Raw genomic sequence first — 20,796 nt, forward strand, 5'->3', positions numbered from 1 at the left:
GAGTGCACTGTCACCACCGTCTTGAATTTGTGACAGTTTTTAATTGCTAGGAATCTAGATGTTTAATTGTCAATCACTGTTAGCTCAGCTTTCTCATTATTAGTTTAGCACCATTTGGTTGGTTGTTTACCTTGAAGAGGGAAGTGGTGCATATTTACACCAGGGATGTGTTTTGGCTAACAGGTTTCCAACAACTGGACTTTAAAACACGTGTGAGATTTAAACGAGTCATTCATACCCCTTTCCTGAAGCAGACGTGCACCTCTCCTGCATTTGCTTCTACGGTGATTCTTCACAGTTAACCACCGCATATGTTTTGCTGGGAAGGGGAAAGTGTGTGGGGCGGGTCCACACCCATCCACGGGCAGTGATTTTAGAGGGATTTAGAAGTGTTTGTCCTAGTTAGGGCTTGAGAAAGCGGCGAGGTAAGGCAGGGAAACACAGGTTAGGCTGTTGCAGAAATCCGCATGAACCAGACGAGGGCCTACTGGTAGTGGGGATGAAGCGGGAGGATGTGCTGGGAGATGTTTAGGAAGAGGGGTTGGTAGGTCTTGGGGGACAATTTGATACAGGGGATGGGGGGAGGGGAGACATCGAGGAAAACCCCCAAACCTCTGGCCTGGGCATCATTAGCAAGAGGAACAGGCTTAGATCATTCATGAAATACTTACTGAACCCCTGGTGGGGGAGGTGGACAGAAATGATGAACTCTGAAAAGAAAAGGTGGAACGGAAGAAGGGTTATTTTAAAGGTGTAGAAGTAGGTGAAAGGGCACCTAATTTTGACTAAGGGGATCAGACAAGTTTTCTCAGCAGAGAGAGTGTGTGATGCAGGCCAAGACGAGAAGCCCCAGGCATAAATGCACGTTGGCTTGTTCTGTACCACGTGCAGCGGGACAGGAGTAACGGCTGCACTGAGGAATGGGGAGGCTGGAAGCAGGAAGACGTGCGGGGTGAGGCCTCGGTGAGGGCGGGGAGGACAGACGGGCTCTGGGTATGGGTGCAGCGTTGATTTCACTCGGAGGTGGGGGGTGGGATCTAGAGTCGGGGCAGGAGGAGAATAATCAGGCCCTGGTGAGGGCGGCGGGGGGAAGCGGAGGTGAAGGAGACCAGGGCTGCCTTAGGAAGCAGCCTCACCGTGGTCAGCGGGGTCTCTGTGGCGCCTGCAGATGGGCCACAGGCAGAATCAGCAAGGCCGATTTCGTCTTCAGCGCTCCAGGGCCTCTTGTTCTGTGCCCTTTGCCCAAACCGTCCTCATCAACCGTTCAGGTTGGTAAACAGGCTTAAGGTTCAGCAAACAAGGCGGCCTTCAAATTAAAGATCAAATATGTATCACTTTGTTAGTGGCAGACCCCACTTCAGCAGCCCGAGTTCATTGTCTGATGGGGTCCTTCTCCTCCCCCGACCCCAAGCTGACCCTTTGGAGACTCCAGAGAACACCTGGCATGCCACCGGGTAAATATTGGATAGCAGCCCAGTTTACCGCCTGCCTTTTGCAGAGTATTTGGATTTTGGCAGCGGTCAGGGCCTGCAGTGAAGCACAGATGATGGGCTTGGAGCCTTCGCCAGCGGGTCTGTAGCGTCCTCTTTGGAGTGATCTGCTCGCCTCTGCTCCTCCTCTGGCTCACCGGCTGTCAGCCGCAGGCCCCCGTGACCCCGCATCGCGGTGCTGCAAAGGCACACTCGTTTCAGGCGTCCTCCTGCCCTAGTTCTGCTCGAGGCTTGCTCCCACCTTTTTTTGTGGCCTCTGCTCTCTAATCAGAGGTGCAGCCCCTTGTAATGCTGTCTGTACTACAGCACGTCCCCCGCTCTCTGTCACCTTACGCTGCTTTGTCTTCCTTCATAGCACTTCACTCCTTGACACACTACATATTTATTTGTCTCTCGTCTGCCTCCTTTTCCTGGAATGTACATTCCGTCAGAGCCAGAACTTTGTGGTGTTCATTATTCCATCCCCGCTGCCCGGACAGTGCCTAGCGCATCGAGGTGAATCAGTACCTGATGAGATGGACCAGTCAGTTCATCCGTCTGTATATGCACAGCAGTTGAGCAGTGCCTGGCCTGTGGTAGGTGCCCGCTAAGTGTTTGATGGAATGAATTGGTGAGTGAGTGACTCTGTGTGTGATTGGCTCGTCCCCAACACTTAGGTGCCCAGCAGGTGTCTGTGGAATAAATGAATGGATGTGAGAGCTTGCCCGTCTCTTTCTGAAGCTGGCCCTCTGGGCGGGGTGAGCCCCAGTCTCTGTATCTGAGGAAGGCCCAGGCGTGCAGCCTTGGGCGCATGTTAGTTGCGGCTGCTGTTTGCATTTGACGCTTCCGCCAGTCCCTCACTGTCTCTCAGTATGTGTGCCATCAGCCAGGCGCTGTAATTAACTTGCTGTAATTTAGCTTAGGGATGAATTTTTCATTTTAAAAATGCCATAAACAACTGGTGCTTGTGATATGTTGGTTGTTAATGAAGCTCATGCCTAAGAGAACATGAGGACGGTGCTCCGCGTCTGGGAGAGAAGGGCTGTGAGCCCGCTCCCGGCCACAGGAGTGTGAGGAAGGCAGAGGAGTTCTGGCGGACCTGTGGCTCTGCATGCCGGAAGCGTTCCCCAGCGTGTAGGCAGAGCCCTGGGGTGCGCGTGGGTCCTGTTTACCCACAGGTTTGGGGGAAATAACATTTAAAGAATATTAAAACAAATATGGTTGGTTGTTGGAGAAGAATTCAACATAGCTTTGTGGTTACAAGCAGGGCTCTGGAACCAGGCTGGGTGCGTTTGAATCTGTCCCACCACTTATTTGCTTCGTGGTCCTGGGTAAGTTACATAACCTCTCAAAACCCCATTTCTCGCCTCTAAGATGGGAGCCTGGGACACAGTGAGAGCCACGGCAGGCTCTTATCACAGTGCCATGCCCGTTACGAGTAAACAGCAGGGGATAATGCTATATATGATCGCTTGACATTTAAAATAAGACACAATTAAAATTTTATTCTTGCAGTGGCTTTGCCCCAGACTTGGCCTCCAGGAATGAATGTCCCCTCTCCATATTTGAGATGGAAAAGTTAGAGAAGCACTGCCTGAAAAAAAAAATCCAAAACGGTGCATACAATTGGCTGGTGTGCATGTCTTCATGAATTTCCCCCCAACCTCGCCTTAGCCTTGAGCTGCCACAGAGTTGAGCTGTCAATAACAAAGGGATAAATTAGTGACTCTTGCTTTTAGTACCTGCTGTCTTAAAGTACCTAATTGAGTAGCACATGAAATCGAGAGAAGCTGCAGGTTTGGATAAAGAATTGCTATTTAAGGAATGACCACACCTAGAAGAGCTTGTAAATTTTCTCGTTCATTACTTCCTTTCGTTCTCATAGGAGCTTATTATTCATCAAGGTAGAAAGACTGTCAGGGTGTTTCAGTGACTTCTCCTGGGAATGGGATTGAAACACTTACCAGCCCTTCCTGCCTTGAGGTCTTCTCCATCCAGTGTTTTTCGAAGGCAAGTCACTTTCCATGGGATTAAACTGACATTTTTTTCTAATGAAATGAAACAAAGTAGAAAATTTCCGAGTGTGTTGCACATAATAAGCTTACATGCCATGGCATAAAACTTTGGTTTTAGTTTGTGCTGTTAATTGTATTTCTTTCTGTGCATCTTAACCGTTTCAAAGCATTGCTTTGTACCTTCTTACGGGAATTTCACTTAACTTCGTTTCTGTTTAGTCATCTCCTTTGTCCTTTTCGTGGTTGAGTTTGCTTCAGGTCAACGAGTGAAAACAAATTACTGTGCTTGAAGTTGCTGATCGCTGTGAATTTAACTCTAACTTGTCTGGGTTACATAACGAGATCCGTCAAAGGCTTTTTTGCCCACCCGTCTTCAGTGGGAGGAACTGATGGTTGAGCCGCACCTGCAGAGCTTGGTGGAATTGCAAGGCAGGTCCCGGAAAGCCAATATTTCCCCAAGGCTGGGAGAGCCTCTTCACCTCTGGTTCTTGGAAGAAGCGTGCGGGGACTAGTCTGCCCTCACATGACCTTCTTTGTTCTCTGAGACCAGCAGGAGAGGCCTGGGAAATGTGACAGTAGCTTGAACAGAAAAGGGAGGGAATGGGCTTAGTGGAACGAACAGAATTGAGGCTCCTGCAGAGTTTTCCGCTCCTGAGCTCTGTGTGTGTTGGGGGTCAGGGAGGCTCACGTGGAGGGAGCGGGGCTCCTTGGACAGGCCACTGAAGCCTGAACAGTGGCAGCGCTTCAGATGCCAGGTCCTGGGCCAGGTGCTTTTCTTTTGCAATCTCATGTAACCCTCACCTTGTGTCATAGTGGCCTGACAAAATCCTGTCCTGGTTAAGTCTAACATCCCCCGACTCCATCCCCTGCACCTGCACCTGCGCGTTGGTGCCAGCCCCCAACCGCCTTGCTCTAAGCTGAGGCCTCTGACTGCAGGCTGGTGGTCACCCGTCGTGCTCCGATGCATCCGTCCCGCTTGCCCGCTGTTTCACAGCTTCTCTCTCTTCAGACTCCAGCATCTCCTCCCTCTTCCTGCCTCCCAAGCTGATGACCTTCTTCCCATTTCACCGAGAACCAGCAATAGCCCTGCGAGAACCTGCGCAGACTCCCACCGTCACCTTGGGCCCATCCGGGGCCAGCCCAGCTGGTGCTCCAGCTCCCCTGGGCGGCTCGCCAGCACTTCTTTTTCCTTCCTTCTCCTGATCCATCTTCTCCTGTGACACAAACATTCTATAAGTGCCTTAAAAAACAAACAAGTAGAACAAAACTCTTGTCCTTATATCCCCTTCTGATTCTGACCCTATTTTCATAGTGACGATGAGGATGACGTTGCTGATGGATGACGATACTTACATAGTAAATACTACGGGCCAGGCATTCTTCTCATATACCAGTTCCTTAAGGGATTATTCTCCCCATTTTTCAGATGAGAAATGTGAGGCACGGAAAGATTAAGGAGCTTGCCCGAGGTCACAGGGCTGATAAACGGCAGGACTGGGATTGCAGTGCAGACACTCAGCCCCCGGGTCCTGCCTTGAGAAGCGTTGGCGACTCCTGGTCTCCGTTCTCTAGCCTGCTCCCTCCCTCCCTGCGACCCCCTCAGATCCGGGCCCCCTCCCCACCTCGCCACCCCACCAAAACTCTCCCCTCAGGTCACCGATTACCTATACGTGACCAAGCCTGATAAGCGGCTCCTTCTTCCTGGAACACTTTCTGCACTTGCCTTCCAAGACACCTTACGCTTCCAGTTTTCTTCCTTTCATACCTTTTTAGTCTCTTACTCGTTGCTCTTCAACTCTGCAAGTCCTAAACCTCAGAGCGCACTGGCCCTTCTCTGACTGTGCTCGCTCCCCAGCCTGGCGGCTTGCAGTGCTGACAGCTGCCACGCTCCTGTCTCCAGCCCAGCTCTCTCCCCAAGCACAGCCTCATGCATCCAGCTGCCTGCTCAGTGTGTCCACTGGGGACAGCTAATTGCGTCTCAGACTTGACGCATCCCTTTGTCCCCACACCCCTACGTGGCGCCGCCATTCCTGCACTTCCTTGGGCCATAGAGCCTTTCATCATTTCATGTTTTCACACTCCAGTTCCAATCTGCTGGTGAATCTTGTTGGCTGTCCCCTCAAAGTACCCGACCACTTTTCCCCACATCTGCCCCTCCCTGGGACCAAGCCACCACGTACCTCCTGAATAATTCACTCATGTCCTCACCGAGCTCCTGGCCTCAGCCCTTGCCCCCTGCAGTCAGTCGTCCAGCAGTGCTTTTCCTTAGCACGCGCAGAGCCCCCCGGTGGCCCCCGTCTCGCACAGGTCACTTCCTCACCTCCTTTGAGCCTCTGGTCCGGTGTCACTTTCTCATGAAGCCTTCCTTGATTGATTTCTCTAATTTTGCAGCCTCTGTTCCCCCAACCTTTATTTTCTCTAAAACACGTAGCATCATCTGACACATATTCTGTTCATTTGTTGGTTGTCTGTCTCCCACATTCCCTGTAAACTACCCAGCATGTCTCCCGACATACAGTTGATGCTCAAAAAATATTTAAATGCTAGGTATTTTTATCCCTGTTTTACAGACAGAGTAATTGAAGGTCTAAGGGCCACAGACCCCAGAAGAGCCAGGATGGGGATTAACACCCAGACGTGAGCTTAATTGCTCTGTCTGCTCTTTTTCTTGTGAAAGAGGACAATAATAGGTAAGATAAAGAGTTACCATGAGGAGGAAAGGATTACTGCACAGGAAAGCACTTTGCAGGAATGTTACTTATCTGATTTATTGAGAACCCTAGCTCTTTATGTCTGTGTTATTCAGCAACCCACCCCAAAGTTCTTTTGTGTTCTCGGGTTTTTATTTAGGAGTAGCTGACACTGCCACCGAATTACATAGTTTCTTCTTCCTTCACCCTCGGTGAGAGAAGTATGTACACGTGTTTGTGCCTGTCAGCTTCCGTCTGTGGCTCTGACCCTCCCCACAGGCCGGCCGATCGGGAGCTCCCCGACCTCTGAGGCCGCTCGGCAGCGGGGCGCCGGAGCCAGCGTGCGTGGCTGTCACTGCTCACGTCTGTGTTCCCGGGAAGGTGCTTGTATTATCAGCTGGTGCCTAGCGGGTGTCGGGAGCCCCATCCCGCTCAGTTCTCCTGGCGGCCTACCCAACCCCTGTCCCCGTCTCTGCGGCAGACAGAAGTGAGGTGATCACGGCCCATTACGGCTAAACCCCAGGGACGTACAGTGAAGTGAGCACGCTCCATGAGCCACAGAGCTGCTGTTCTCGGCGCGCAATTTAGGTTTCCCTGAACTCAGGGCGGCTTCCCTGGGCTCACGGCGTAGAGCATGGAGTGGTGCAGCCCTCCTGACGCCTCATGTTTATAATGACGCAGCCAGGAGAAGAGCTGGTGGAGATCTGCCCCACATACACCCTTCTTACGTGTTGTTTATTCATTTGTGTTCCTGATTTTGCAGTAGGAGAAAAACGCAGCCATTTTCTCAGTGAGCGTCTCACACCGCCTTTTCTGGAGACAGGATTGCTGCAGGGTTTTGAAAAGGTGGACAGCGTGGAGGATGGGCGGGCAGTCTCTGGCCTCCATCCCTGGGAGCGGCCCTCCAGGCGGGCCGCCACCTGGGCCGGGTGTCTGTCCTTGCATTGACTGTGTGGGGAGGAGCGGGGGCAGCCGACACAGTCTGCAGCCACTTAATGGGCGGGCCTGCAACAGCCTGGGACATCCTGGGGGCCTTCCTACTGAGCAGCCTGGCCCACCATGAGAGTTCAAGCAACCTGCAGTACGTCTTTAAGCCCAGGACAGCTTCTGGGAGTCAGAGCAAGTAAGGAACAGGCTCTATCCGCTGCCAAGTGAGACAAGCACCTGGAGGGCCTGTGCTTGTGCTCACATACCCTCCCTCCTCGTGTCCTCAGCCTCCAGAGTTGACGGGCAGGAACCCGCCGTGGACTCTTGACCCTGTGTCCCGTGACTCCATGGGATGGCCCGGCTACCGGGAGGCAGCTGGGTTGGATGGGAGGCAGACAGAGCTGGGTCTGAATCCCAGATGCACTCTGACTTACTACCTGGGCCCTTCCCTTCTCTGAGCCTCAGTTCCCTTGTCTGAAAATGGGATAAAAGCCGCAGTGCGGTTTGCGTGTTTGTAGAGGGCTTTAGTGCGGTAGCCTGACAGGCAGTGAGCCTTCGGGATGTGATAGCTACTGTTCCTAATTGTGGGTTGACCTGGAGGCACTGTCACTGTGGGGTCATGCAGAGAGGATGGGTGCACTTTGGAATTAGGTCTGAGTTCAGATCCTCAGTCCATTCATTCCCTCAATATTTAATGAGTGATTGTTATGGATTTTATACTAGGGTTGAGACTGTGCTGGTTTCCTAATGGTCTTTGATCTTGGGCAAGTCACCATACTTTACTTTTTTTATTTTTTCATAAATTTATTTATTTTATTTATTTATTTTTGGCTGTGTTGGGTCTTTGTTGCTGCGTGCGGGCTTTCTCTAGTTGCGGCGAGCGGGGGCTACTCTTTGTTGCAGTGCGCGGGCTTCTCATTGCGGTACCTTCTCTTGTTGTGGCGCACGGGCTCTAGGCATGTGGGCTTCAGTAGTTGTGGCATGCGGTCTCAGTAGTTGTGGCTCACGGGCTCTGGAGCACAGGCTCAGTAGTTGTGGTGCATGAGCTTCATCGCTCCGTGGCGTGTGGAGTCTTTCCAGAGCAGGGATCAAACCTGTGTCGCCTGCATTGGCAGGCGGATTCTTAACCACTACACCACCAGGGAGGTCCCCATACTTTTCTGAATCTCATCTTCTTCACGTAAAATGGGAGTGAGAATACCAGTCTTGTGTTGAGAATGAAATGCACATTTCTAAGTGGTAGCTAGCTGGTTTATTATCTTCTGCTATAACCTTTTCTCCTCTTCTGTAGAATTTTCTGCTGTAACTCTGTGCTTAGTACATAAGGTGACTGCTTGTCCTCCAGCTTTGGTGTTCGATCCAGAGATGCTTGCTGAGCACCTGTTATGTGAGAGGCGTCCTGCCAGCCCAGGGCAGTATTATTCCTAGCAAGACACGTTTGCTCCCAGAGGAGTACTTAGTCCAGTGGGGACATCAGGGGCCCAGCCAGTTAGGCGGCGGCCACCGGTCAGTGCTGCAATAAAGGCATAAACCAAGTGCCGAGACGGCACTGAGGAGGGAGTGCTGAAGGCCAGGCACAGGGGTGACCAAGGACGAGCGTCTATACCAGGAGGATGCTGGTGCATGGGGGAGGGCACGGGCATGGGATGTGAGCGTGTGGGGTGGGCACTCAGGCGTGTTGGTAGCCATGGTCATGTGAGGTATGATGAGGCTGGAGAGATCCATTAGGGCGTGGCTGTGAGGGCCCCGGCGTCCTCACCGCTGTGAGTTGAGGCTGTGATGTGGGAAGCTTATCAGGGGGCTGGACCTGGTGCTTATTACATGGGGCAGGCACAGCACTGCCCAGTTGAAGTGTCATGTGAGCCACTCATGGAATTTGAAGCTTTTGAGTCGCCCACATTAAGACAGTGAAGAAAAACCAGGGGAAATTAATTTAATAATACGTTTTATCGAACCCAGTATATCCAAAATGGTATCATTTCTCGCAATTAGTATGGAAGATTTTAATGAGACAGTTTATATTCTCTCTTTTGGTATGGAGTCTTCAAACTCCGGTGTGTATTTCACACTACAGCTCAGCTTGGCCCACAGCCACGTTTCCAGCGCTAGTAGCCGCATGTGACGAGTGGCTGCCATACTGGGCAGTGCAGCATCAGCCTGTCTGGGATCCGGGAGCTGGGGGTGGTCGCTGTGATTCTGAACCTTCCCTCAATTGCCCAAGCCAAGCTTCTTCTCCCATCAAGCCTCTGGGAAAACCTGCCCAGCAGCAGACTGGTAACCGGTGGTTTTCAGCAGGGAAGAGAGAGAAACTGGGGGGGTTCCATCACCCAGGGGTTATATGATTCAAAACCAGAAAAAGGGCAGCATTCCCTGGTACCTCCCTCCGTACGTGCATCTGCACTGGAAAAACCTCCCTGGAAAGGGAGTTACTCTGTATCATTTACTGAGCATCTGGTTTGGCCTGTTAATCAATACCTCAGATAATACTTCAGCCTTTCTCTCCCGATGACTCTACAAAGCAGGTTTCCTTATCCCATTTTACAGAGGAGGAAAGTTAGGACATGAGAGATTAAGTACATTGCCCGGGGTTGTATAACTAGACATGGCAGAGCTGAGGCTCAAACCTGGTTTCAAACCCACGTTCTTACCTCTGCTCCTGGCTGTTTCCCTAATAGGTTCTAAGGCTGTCATGTACATTATGATTTCTAAGTAGGAAGAAATATACATAAGGATTTTAATAAGCATGTGTGTGCACAGTATACGTATATATATATGTATATAGAAAAAAGACTGGAAGGCTGAGCCAAAAAATCATAAAATGATTCTGTCGGAAAGGATGTGTTTCCCCTTCCTCTCTGCCCCCCCCCCCGCCCCCCTGCCCACGCACCCTGGGGACCGGTTGGAACATTCCAGTGCTGACCAGTTGCCATGGGCTTGTTGGTGGGGGAGGGGCACTGGTGGAACTCAAGTGTTTGTGAAGTTTCCGATCCCTTGGTTAGGGGAGCCAGAGGCAGGGGGTGGCCAGGTGGCAGTCGTGGTCAGGTTGTGAAGCTGGAACTCGGCTAGCGGCTTCTCTGTCCTGCCTGGGCTGCTTGCTGGGAAAGAGCCAGACTGCACCTTACAAGCTTCATCTCTGATTTCCTCTCTGCAAGGGGCTGGTGAGCAATGACGTGGCCCCAGAGTGGGTAAAGGGCCGGGAAGGTACGTGGGGAAGGCACTGGAGGATGCTGACTCTTCAGGCTTCGGGGTCAGGCTGATGTGTGTTTGACTTTTGACTCTGACACCCCTAATTCTGTGACGGTGGCAAGGCTTTGGACTCCTCATTTGCAAAACTGGAGTAATCATTTTAGCCGGGGCTCCTTCACTGGAAGGTACAGAGACTCACTGGAGCCAGCTCAAGTTCAAAGAGATGTCTATCCTAAGAGTCAGAAACAGGTCAGCATAACTCAACTCAGGAGCCTGTATAGAGCTGGGCCTTGCCGGGGCTGTGCTGGAAAGGTAAGAGCAGAGTCCCCAGTGTCCAGCTCTCAGAGCGCTCCCCTCGCCTCCCGTCTCCTCTCCCCAGCTTGGCTTCCTCTGTTGTCTTCCGCACGTGGCATCGGATGGCCCCCATCTGCAGGATTTTCCAGCTTGTGTGCCTTCATGTTTCTTGGTTTAGATGTCTGAGATAGAGGCTGATTGGCCCACTCCACTGAAGTTCCTCTGGTCAGTTCTCCAAGCCGCCGGATCCAATGGCCGCTGCCTTACCTTCACTTTGTCTCGGCGGCGTTTGGAAGCCGTGCTCTCTTCTTCACTCTTGGTCCCTGGGTCCACACTTCTGTTCTCTCTTCACTTGCGTCTTCTCCACAGGCTCCTTTGCTTGCCCTTCCCCTCCTGTTCTCTGACTGTCACATGCTCAGGGCTCGGGCCTGGCCCTCATCTCCATCTACCTTGTCCTTGGTGAGCTCACCTCATCCGTGGCTGATGACTTCCAAATATAGATCTTCAGCTCAGACCGAGCTCTTGACTCATGTCCTCAACCGCCTCCTTGATATTGCCATGGTGATGTCTAATAGGCATCCTCACACATGGATAGATGTGAACAGAGCACTTAATGTCCTTTCTCAAATCCATCGCCCCTTCCTGCCATTCTCCCTTCACCTCATAAGGCCGGATCACCATGCAGCCAGGTGCCCAAGCTCCAGACCTTAGGTCCACCCGTTATTCTCTTTCCCTCACACGCCATGTCTCATCTGCCATTAGGTACCCCCCAAATAAAAGCCCACTCCATCCTCCTGTCCATCACCACGGGCCCTGCCTGCCCTGCTCTAAGGGCCTCCCTTTTCATTCCCCTGTACCCCAGTCTCCAGAGACCGGCCAGAGGAGCTTTTTGAAACTTGCACCTCCCCGTGTGAAGCCCTTCAGGGCCTCGTGCTGCTTTCGGAGTGAAACCCGACTCCTCACGGTGGCCCGCCAGCCTAAGGATGGCCTGGCCTCTGCGCCCTCTGCACTTCCCCTCCTGTCACCCTTCTGGTTCCTTCCACTCCCTCTGCCTGCGGCTCTTCCCCAGCCTGTGTCCTGCTGGGCCCTTTTCCCTCGCCTCAGCTGTCATCTCAGAGGTGTTTTCCCTCCATCGTCACCACTCTCTCTTCAGCCCCAGGGAAAGTGCGGGGCTGCGGTTTGAGGCCCACAGCACAGGTGAGTGAGATCAGGGAGGCCACCCACTGGAGCCTGACCAAGACCCCAGACTTCAGGCTGGCGTGTTTGTCCTTTAAATCCTGACCAGACCGGCACTGTCCCCAGTGACGAGGCCTTTTTTTAAGCCTTGGAGAACTTCTGAATGCATCTCACAGGTGTCAAGAGCTGGTCGTCACGGGGGCTGCTGCCCATGTATGTCCACCACACCTCTGTGGGAGGATGCAGCCAGCAGCCGAAGGAGCGGGGCTGGGGCCCTTGTTAACTCTGGGCCTCTGGGGCTACCTGCCTGTGGCCAGTCCTCGGCGGGGGCGGGGGGGGGTGCCCTGTGAGGGTCCTGTGGGAGAATCCTGTGAAGGGTCCTGTGGAAGAGTCCAGCGAGGGGTCCTGTGAGGGGCCCTGTGGGGGGCTGGGCGACGGGCCACAGCGGGGTCCTCCTCTTTTCACAGGCCATTAGGTCCACAGGGAAATGGCTACAAATCAGGGTGCTGCCAATGGCCTCTTTTTAGACAATCTCGTGCAGCTGTGTCAGGGAGAGAACAGACCATGGCTCATAGCTTTGGACGAGGGATGCCATCCACTTCTCTGTTAGATACTCTTTACAGACCAGCTGACTGTGCGCAAGACGTTTTTCCTCTCGCCCCTTGGTGTCCTCATCTCTGAGCGGGGGTAATGAGCCTGCCCGTCTCCCCGCAGGCTGTCTGTTGGGTGGGCTTCGGGAGCGTCAGCTCACGTGGATCCGGTGCCTTCTCCGTGCCAGGTGCTGTGTTACCGGGATTCTTGTCTCCTCCTCACCACGGCCCTGCGGGCGGGGTACTGCTATTATGCCACCTCCCCGGGGGGGCGGCTCAGGCCGGTGAGCTCCGTGAGCTCTGACCAGGGCCCCGGAGCGGAGCGGGCAAGTGGTGGGGAGGGAGGAAGCGGCTGCGTCCGGCTGTCCGGCCCGTCCTGCCAGGTGTGGGCGGGCCAAGGACCATGAGGAGTGTTTCCTTTTCAAATCCTCAGTCACTCCTTCCGAGAGAGAAATTGTCCTCATTGTTCACATGATGACATTGAGGCCTCCTGAAGCCCAAAGCCGTTCAGCCCGGAAGTTGTATGTCCTTAGTTTGAACCCAGGCCTGCCTGCAAGTTCTCTGAAAGATTTGAAAAGGAGAATTTGTAAAGCCGGGGGTTCCTACACCTGTCAGGTCTTAAGGAAGTTAAGAGTGGCTGTTTTCAAAAGCCTGATGGAAGGCGTAAATTTGCCTAAATGGGGCTCTCCAGAACTTTAATATTTGCTTTTGGCTGGCATCATGTCATTCCAGGGCAATAATTTCAGCCCTCTTGCACCAGGAGGAACTCCACCTGATTATGGAGAATAGGAAAAAATTTCCGGGGTCCAATCGGGGATGAGAGGAGTGGTGAGATTAGGATCCCTCTACCGACAGGGAGATTCGCACAAGACTTTTCCCGCCTCGGAACCCACATTCCACGTCCTGCCTGCCACTTGACACGTTCACTTAGGTGTAAATGTCATCTTCCTCATCAGGGTGGTGACAGGCCACCCACTGTCCTGGGGCAAAACTGGGTACACAGTGTCATGATACAAAAGTCTCTCTGTTAGAGGAATATTGGTGTACACTGCTCGTCTGCCTCAGAGAGCGCCTCTCTACCAGTCCCCCAGGATGTTTTATGAAGGACATTTGTCTTTTTCATTTCCCTGCCCAGTAGCCAACCCCCCCCCCCACTCCTTCACTGTGTTTAGAAACACTCCCCCTGCTTATAGAGGTTGGAAGGCTAGGCTGCGGGTATATTGGGTCTCAGCTGGGCTGGTCACATGCACCTGGTGACACAGAGAAGCCAGGGCCCTGGAGAATTCGTCCTGAAGGCAGTGACAGCAGCTCCGTCTGGTTTCCAGGGGCAGTAGTGGTGGCCTCAGTGCCCCCCGCTCCAGCGGCAGTGTCCAGGTGATGATACAGCCTGAGGCCTCCTCCAGGCTCGTGGTGTGAGTGGGGCTCAGGTGACGGCTGCACAGCTCCTTGCCCTGCTCATTTCCTGAGCCAGGTCCTCTTTTCTGGGGATCCTACGAGGTGCCAAAGGCCTCTGTGTAAACTCCATCTCAACTTGAATCAGCCAGTCTGTTTCTGTTGCGTAAAGCTCAGAATCGGACTCGTATGGAGCTGTTGCTCTATAGTTACCCACGGCCTTCGATTCATCCCCCAGGCCCCTGACAGCACCGCTTCACCGCCTGAGCACCTCCACGGGGCACAGAATTTACGAGATCCTAGGCTGAGTGGGTGGCTGGACCGAAGGCTCAGCTGGTCTCTCTTTATCGTCTGTCTGACCCAGCTCTCGACTCTGCTCGCAACCTAGGGTGCACCCCTAGACCGTGGGCTCTGTGAGCACAGCCCCGCGTGTTCCACCTCTTCCTCCCCGCCTCGAGCAGAGCCTGGTACATAGGAGGTGCTCAGGAAGGTTTGGGTGGATGGGTAAAGGATCAAATGGAGATCAGAAAAGTCGGTGCCTCCGGGCTCTCTTCCGCCCCAGTGAGGCTGCCACAGCCTGCGATCGGGCCCTGGGCTCGGGCAGGAAGGGAGCCACGGTCCTGGGATCTGCAGGCTGCCGGCGGCTCAGCGCTGGAGGTTAGCTGGGGAGATGGTAGGATTTAGAACAGTGAAGTAAATAGGTGGAGCCTTGGAACGGAGAAGGGTGCCCCCCTTTCCGCTGAGTGGAGGCGGCATAGTTAGTGCTTCCCAGTCCCTTCGTGTCATGAAAGCAGTCTTGTTCATCTGGTGCCCAGCGCCTGGCCAGCTGCCCCTGGAGCTGAGAGGCCCTGTCTCAGTGTGCCGGTCACCTGTGCACAGCACACCTGCAGAAGCGCTGACGGTGATAGAGCCCCAGGAGCATCCTGCTTAGCTCCACCACCCACCACTCAGAGGGGCTACAAGACCTCTTCTGTCCTTACTCCTTGGGCTGCTAAGTTGCAGATACTCTTCCTGGTTTAGCGTTTGCCTTTGCCTTTGCGATTCCTTTTCCTTTCACTCCGTTCATTCTTGATCATGGTTCTCTCTACAGGAGATTCTGCACCTTGACCAGAGGAGCGTGACCCTTCCTTCAAATCCCTCTCCGGACGCACCCTCCTAGCATCCCCTAGGAAAGATGCGGCAGCTCAAGGGGAAGCCCAAGAAGGAGACGTCCAAGGATAAGAAGGAGCGAAAGCAGGCCATGCAGGAGGCCCGGCAGCAGATCACTACGGTGGTGCTGCCCACGCTGGCTGTGGTCGTGCTGCTGATCGTGGTGTTCGTGTACGTGGCCACGCGCCCCGCCATCACCGAGTGAGGGACCTCCCCCCCAGAGCGGAGGCACGGGAGGGGAGAGCAGAAGAAGAATGGCTTTCATCCACAGAGATTTTCGTGATGCTGAGCTCTGAGCCAGAGGACCTCGTCTTCTCTGGTCTGTGACTTGATTAAAGTTTCTCCACTTTTCTTGGGAGGGAATAGGGAACGCTTTATCAGTGAATGTGCCACACACCTTATGGTCCACTTCATGTGCCTTTCAGACTTCAAAGCCGTGTGTGTGTGTGTGTGTGTGTGTGTGTGCGCGCGCGCGTGTGTGTGTGTTTCTCGCTTACAATCGATATGTAGCTCCACCTGGTGAGAGGAGGAATCTCTGGGTCATGGATCAGTTGGAATCAGTGCTCACCCCATCCCCTTTGCTTTGAACATGACTCTTTGCTACACGTGTTCATGATTTCCAAAGGGACTGTATTTCTTCTCTGTGCTTCATGTGATTTGAAATATGTCGACTCAAAAGTGAAATATTTATTTTTTGAATAAAGGAGATAATAGCCTTAAACTGGATGTTTATCTTGTTTTGCCAGGAGGTGGCCTTGCTCTCCCGGGAGCACAGGAAGGTGCTGTCCGTGCGGGTCCCCTGGCTGGGAGGTATGTCCCTCTCACCTAAAGTCCTCTGGGCTTTCTCCGTCTCCCCCTTCACTCCCTGCTTTGAATCACTTCCGGTAACATTGTGTTTTTTGACTGGCTCATTGTAAGTTTGAGAGACTCTTGAGAGAGCCAGAAAGGATGCATGAATTGGTCCATTTCAGCAAAAATAAGAGTTCTAATTGGAATGAGACCACAACTGCTTTTAGCGAACAGCAGCAGCACAGACGTGGTCCTGGAGGTAAAGGTCAGGCTTGGTTCAGTTCCTGCAGGGGTACAAATTGTCAACAGTCCAGCTGAGTTTGGGATGCAAATTGGCTGTGCTGGAAGGGTTGCTTCATTGTATTTTAGGGCATCGTTAGCCATCCTGGTGGCTGGTGGAGTGGGCCCCTTTTGGAAGTCAGATTCATGGTAACTGCTCTGAGGGTGTCTGCTCCTCTGTCATTGCTGATTAGGGGGAGATCTGTGGGGAGACAAGTGCTTGTCTAATCTCGGTGGCTGCATGACTCGCTCACTGATTGCACAGGTGTGTTCTGGGGGTATGGAGCGTCTTAGAGTGAGTCTCTAAGAAGACGAAGCAGCTGCTGCAAGGAAGGGCTCCAGCTGAAGCTTGGATGCCGGGCTGGGCAGGGCCGACGGAGCTCTGCGGGCCTCCGAGGGAGACCCTGTGCTGCCCCACGTTCACTCCAGTGCCTGTGGCCCTGGAAAGAGATTCGCTGAAACATTTATCAAATGCAGAGGCTGCTAGCATCAAGTTCCTCTTAGGTTTCTGTTTTCCTCCCCCTTATTTGGTTCTCTGAGGAGCCTTAGTGCTTGCTGGTCTGAGAAAGCCTGGAGCCTGCTGCCCCCAGGACGGCTCATTGGGGTGAAGGAGGGGGCGGGGCTTCTGCACCATCCCCGCCCTCACGATGGCCACTTAGCCATGAAATGCAGAGCTCCGCCCCCTCCCTCCCCAAGGACAGCCTGTGTGAGGACAGCCTGTCCGCTCCAGAAGGAAGAGCCCAGGCTGTGCTGGGTCCTGGCCTCATCTGTGTTCAGTTTCCAGCCTACCCCTCAGAGCTGTGGATTTCCCAAACCCCCGGAGCTCAGTTTCCCCATGTGTAATAGGCAGTCCAGGCACTTTCAGGGAAGTGGGCCTCTAGGGGAAACAAGGCTTTTAGAGCCAACCTGACTTTTTATGCAGGTTTTGCTGCCAGAGCCCCTCTCAGTCCACTTCCTCCTGTGAAAATGGAGGCTCTCTTGCCTCGTAGGATTGTTGGGAGGAATCAATTGAAATAATACATTTGTGATGCCAAGTCTAACACCTGGGATGTAGTAGTTACTCTGTAGTAATTTCTAGCATTTGACATGTATTCATGTAGTCAGGTAATGTATATATGCAGTTTTCCACGTATTAACTCATTTATTTCTCATATAGCCCTAGGAGTAGGTACTGTTAGCGCTCAGTGTTACTGCTGAGGAAACTGAGGTGGGCCAAAGGACTTGTTGATGTCATACAGCTAGTCAGCGGAGGAACCCAGGTTTGTTTATTTTAATGCTTTTGTTATGGGAAGTTTCGCACATACACAAAAATAGAACAGTAATACAATATACCTCACGTACACCTCGACCAGCTTCAGCAAACCGCAACACATGGCCACTCCTCTCACCCATTTCCACTGCCCCTCACACCCAGACACCTTCCTGGGCACACGCACACCGGATTATTCTGCAGCAGAACAGGAGATGGGATTTAAACGTGGGCAGTCTGGCTCCAGAGTCCATGCTCTTCATTATGAAGACCTGTTACCTCTTAATAAACACTAATTTCCCCCTCTCCACTCTCCCAGCCTAAAGTAAGCTTTCCTGCCCAGGTGTGTGAACAGCCCTCACTTGCCCACAGCTGCCGTGAACAACCTTAGATGCCATCTTTGGACCAACAGGCCATAGTTTAGCTTTACCCACTGAGTGTCTGACACCCTGCTCAATCTCTCACCCTGTAGTGATCAAGGAGAAATACCTGTTTCGTGGGCTCCTTAGAAAAGCATCTCAGTATTCGTGCTTAGGACATTTCGGGTGTGATGTGAAAAGAGCATGAGGTTTGGGAAGCAAAGACACGTGTGAATCCTCACCCCACCACTTGCTAACCAGATGACCTCAGTCAGGTCCCATGACCTGAGCTGTAGTTGCCCCACATCTGTCAGGTAAGGTTCATTTTAACTATGTAGAGGATGTTGGGAGGATAAATGGAAATAAAAAAGGGGTGTGGCATTGTTCCTAGGACATTGTAGATGCTCAATAAATAGCCATTCTCTGTTTGTCAGTGCGTTCAAACCTCACAGGACATGCATGAAGGAAGGCCAGCCTCCCAGGGTGTCGCTTGCCAGACTGACACAAGACCTCACACTGGATGACAGATCCTGAGGTGCTTCTGGCCCTTATTTTCTCCCACTGTTTTTCTCTTTGTTGTCCATCGGGAAGCCTGGTGGAGTTGCACTGGATTTTCAGGTGAAGGCAATTACCAGGCAGGCTTGGTGAAAGCAGGCTGAAGATGGACTTCTGAAAGTTAACATAACTTTGATGTGAGCCCCCTCCTGGCAGGAACGAGGTGCCAATTTACTGTGGACTTGCTGGGTGGAATTGAACAATTCTCAGGGTAAATGGTACTCTCATGTGGAGGCACTGGGTGATGATTTGAGACACCAGCTTCCAAATTGTGCTCAGTTATTCAATGGCTTCAAGGCAAAACCGAGTGATTTATTAGGAGTTTCACAGTTCTTGCTGGGGTTCTGCAGCAGGATCTGGGGCTCTTGGCTTTCGGGGTCCTCATTTCAAAGCCTAACATTTCTCGAAGGGCAAATTCCAAAAGAGGGATCAGATTAGAAACAGGAATAGAAACCATTGTCATCGGTTTGAAAGGCGTCACTTGTTGTCTTTTAAGAAAATCATACCAAGATGTATTTGTGTATCTGCTGGTTCTAAAACCACCAGCTTTAATTCCTTCTCAGTCGGTTCAAAGGCAGAGCAGCACACTCCCGTCTTTCCTTCCTGCATCCTTCGTGAGGTAACAGGAAGGAAACCTGTAGCCAGACTCATCTGTAAATTGGAGATGGTTTTTAACACCTGCCTCAGGTTTGTTTAGGAAGATTTAAAGAGATGATTGTCTTTCCCTTTTCCCCCAAAGGATCTTACATCATTATTTACTTGCTAGAGGTAGAAAAAGAAGGAAGTCAATTATGGCTCTTGGATTTCGTTTTGGAAGGCTGCCATCACATATATGTGTGTGTGTATGTATTTGTGTGTGTGCATATACATGAATATATTTATCTTTTATAGCTCCGTGTTGAAAATGCCCCACATGCTCTGTCATCGGAAGATGTCTGCCTTACTTTGAATGCAATTTCTTTTTCGGGAACCACCTTTAATTCTGTGTTCTCTACAACAGCGGTCCCCAACCTTTTTGGCACCAGGGACTGGTTTCGTGGAAGACAATTTTTCCGTGGACTGGGGGTGGGGGGATGGTTCAGGCGGTAATGGGAGCGATGGGGAGCGGCTGTAAATACAGATGAAGCTTCGCTCCCTCACTGCTCACCTCCTGCTGTGTGGCCTGGTTCCTAACAGGCCGTGGACCGGTAGTGGTCTGAGGCCCTGGGGTTGGAGACCCCTGCTCGACAATATTTGTCATGGACTTGCTTAAGCATTAAAAATCAGATACAGAATCTTTGGATCAAGGAGATAGATGAGTACCTTCCTCAACCCTTCCAGAACATCTGTACTAGGATTGGGTAGGGGCTTGCACATCCTCGGAGGCCTGTCCCACCTGCCCCTGTGCTTCAGAGATCAGGGAAGAGCAGTTGTGCACATATGTTCTGCCTCACCCACTGCATCAGGCTTAATTTTTCCTTATGAGTCTATGTCGTGCAGTAGCCGGGCTGTCCTCTTCTGTTCTGAGTATTTTCTCATTACTCTACAAGGCAAAGGTTTCTGACTTCGGAGTATGTCAGTTGGGTCATCTGTATTATCCCCCCGCCTGCCAGTTCTGTGGAAAGGAGCCAGTCTTTTCAGAAAGCTTTTAATCACTTGAGCTGTTGAGTAATAACTTCAGGAAGGTAGACCAGAGTGAGCTTTGGGTGCTCAGTGATGCCACGGTTCAGGGTCTCTCTCCTTCTTTTGTTCACTTCCTAATCATTGCGTGAAGGTTGTCTCTTTGAACCCTCCCAGGAGGGAAACTTCTCCAACCTGTGACTGTTCGTTTTCCAACTGAAACAAAGCACAGCTGGCCACACGGATCACAGCCACTCTTTCAGAAAGCACAGTGAACTCTTTGGGATAAGGCCCAACTCCCAAGGCATCAACTCGTTTGGATTGGAATAAATTAAGAAAGCCCACGATGAACTCCTGCTGCAAGGCCCTCCACCTGGAGTTACTTCTGCCTCTTACTGCATTACTGGTTCATTGCAAGTCTTCCATTTAGTTCATCCACCCACATTCTCCAGAGACATTGTAATTCCCTGCCTCACACAGTCCTCCCAGGTTGGGTTTTAAAAGATGTAGCAATATCTACAAAAGATATATTTAAAGCAAAAGTATACTAAAGATTGAAAATTTAAAAGATGGAAAAAATATATGTCAGGCAGATTGAACAAAAGCCATGGCAGCAATTTTAACATGAGCAAAACAATTATAAGATGAATATGCCATAAGGGGCAAAGGATGTCATATATTAGTAGTAACAAATGATATTTTATCGTGGATATGTATGTTGCTAACAATATAGCCTCAAAATATATAAAGCAAGTGACTATCACCAGACTAGAAAGTTTTAGTTGAAGATTTTAAGATATACCGTGCAGAAATGGATAGATCAAAAGCTGAAAAGAGCAGAGATATAGATTTGAATTGTAAAATTAATGAACTTGATCTAGTAGATATGGATCTTTTCACTCAAGAGAGAATAAAGATTTTTTTAAGAGCACACATGGTACAGAAATAAAAACTAGCTTAAACATTTTCAAATTTGATGAAAAATATAAACCCATAGATTCAAGATGTATAACAATTTCAAGTAAGATTAAACACAAAGAAAATGACACTTAGGCACCTCAAGGTCAAATTGCTGAAA

General features: G+C 51.5%; 1 protein-coding gene across 1 annotated transcript in view; it reads left to right on the forward strand.

Moving 5' to 3' along the window:
- Window positions 1–15,609, forward strand: part of SMCO4 (single-pass membrane protein with coiled-coil domains 4) — a 69,965-nt gene extending 54,356 nt beyond the window's left edge. Inside the window, exon 3 of the mRNA XM_082845226.1 lies at window positions 14,830–15,609. Within this exon, the coding sequence (XP_082701352.1) occupies window positions 14,914–15,093 (180 nt within the window). The 5' untranslated portion in view covers window positions 14,830–14,913 and the 3' untranslated portion in view covers window positions 15,094–15,609. The remainder of the gene's footprint in view (window positions 1–14,829) is intronic.
- The last annotated feature ends 5,187 nt before the right edge of the window (window positions 15,610–20,796 follow it).

The sequence above is a fragment of the Leucopleurus acutus genome (genome assembly GCF_964270905.1).
Source record: "Leucopleurus acutus genome assembly, chromosome: 8".
NCBI lineage: Eukaryota > Metazoa > Chordata > Mammalia > Artiodactyla > Delphinidae > Leucopleurus > Leucopleurus acutus.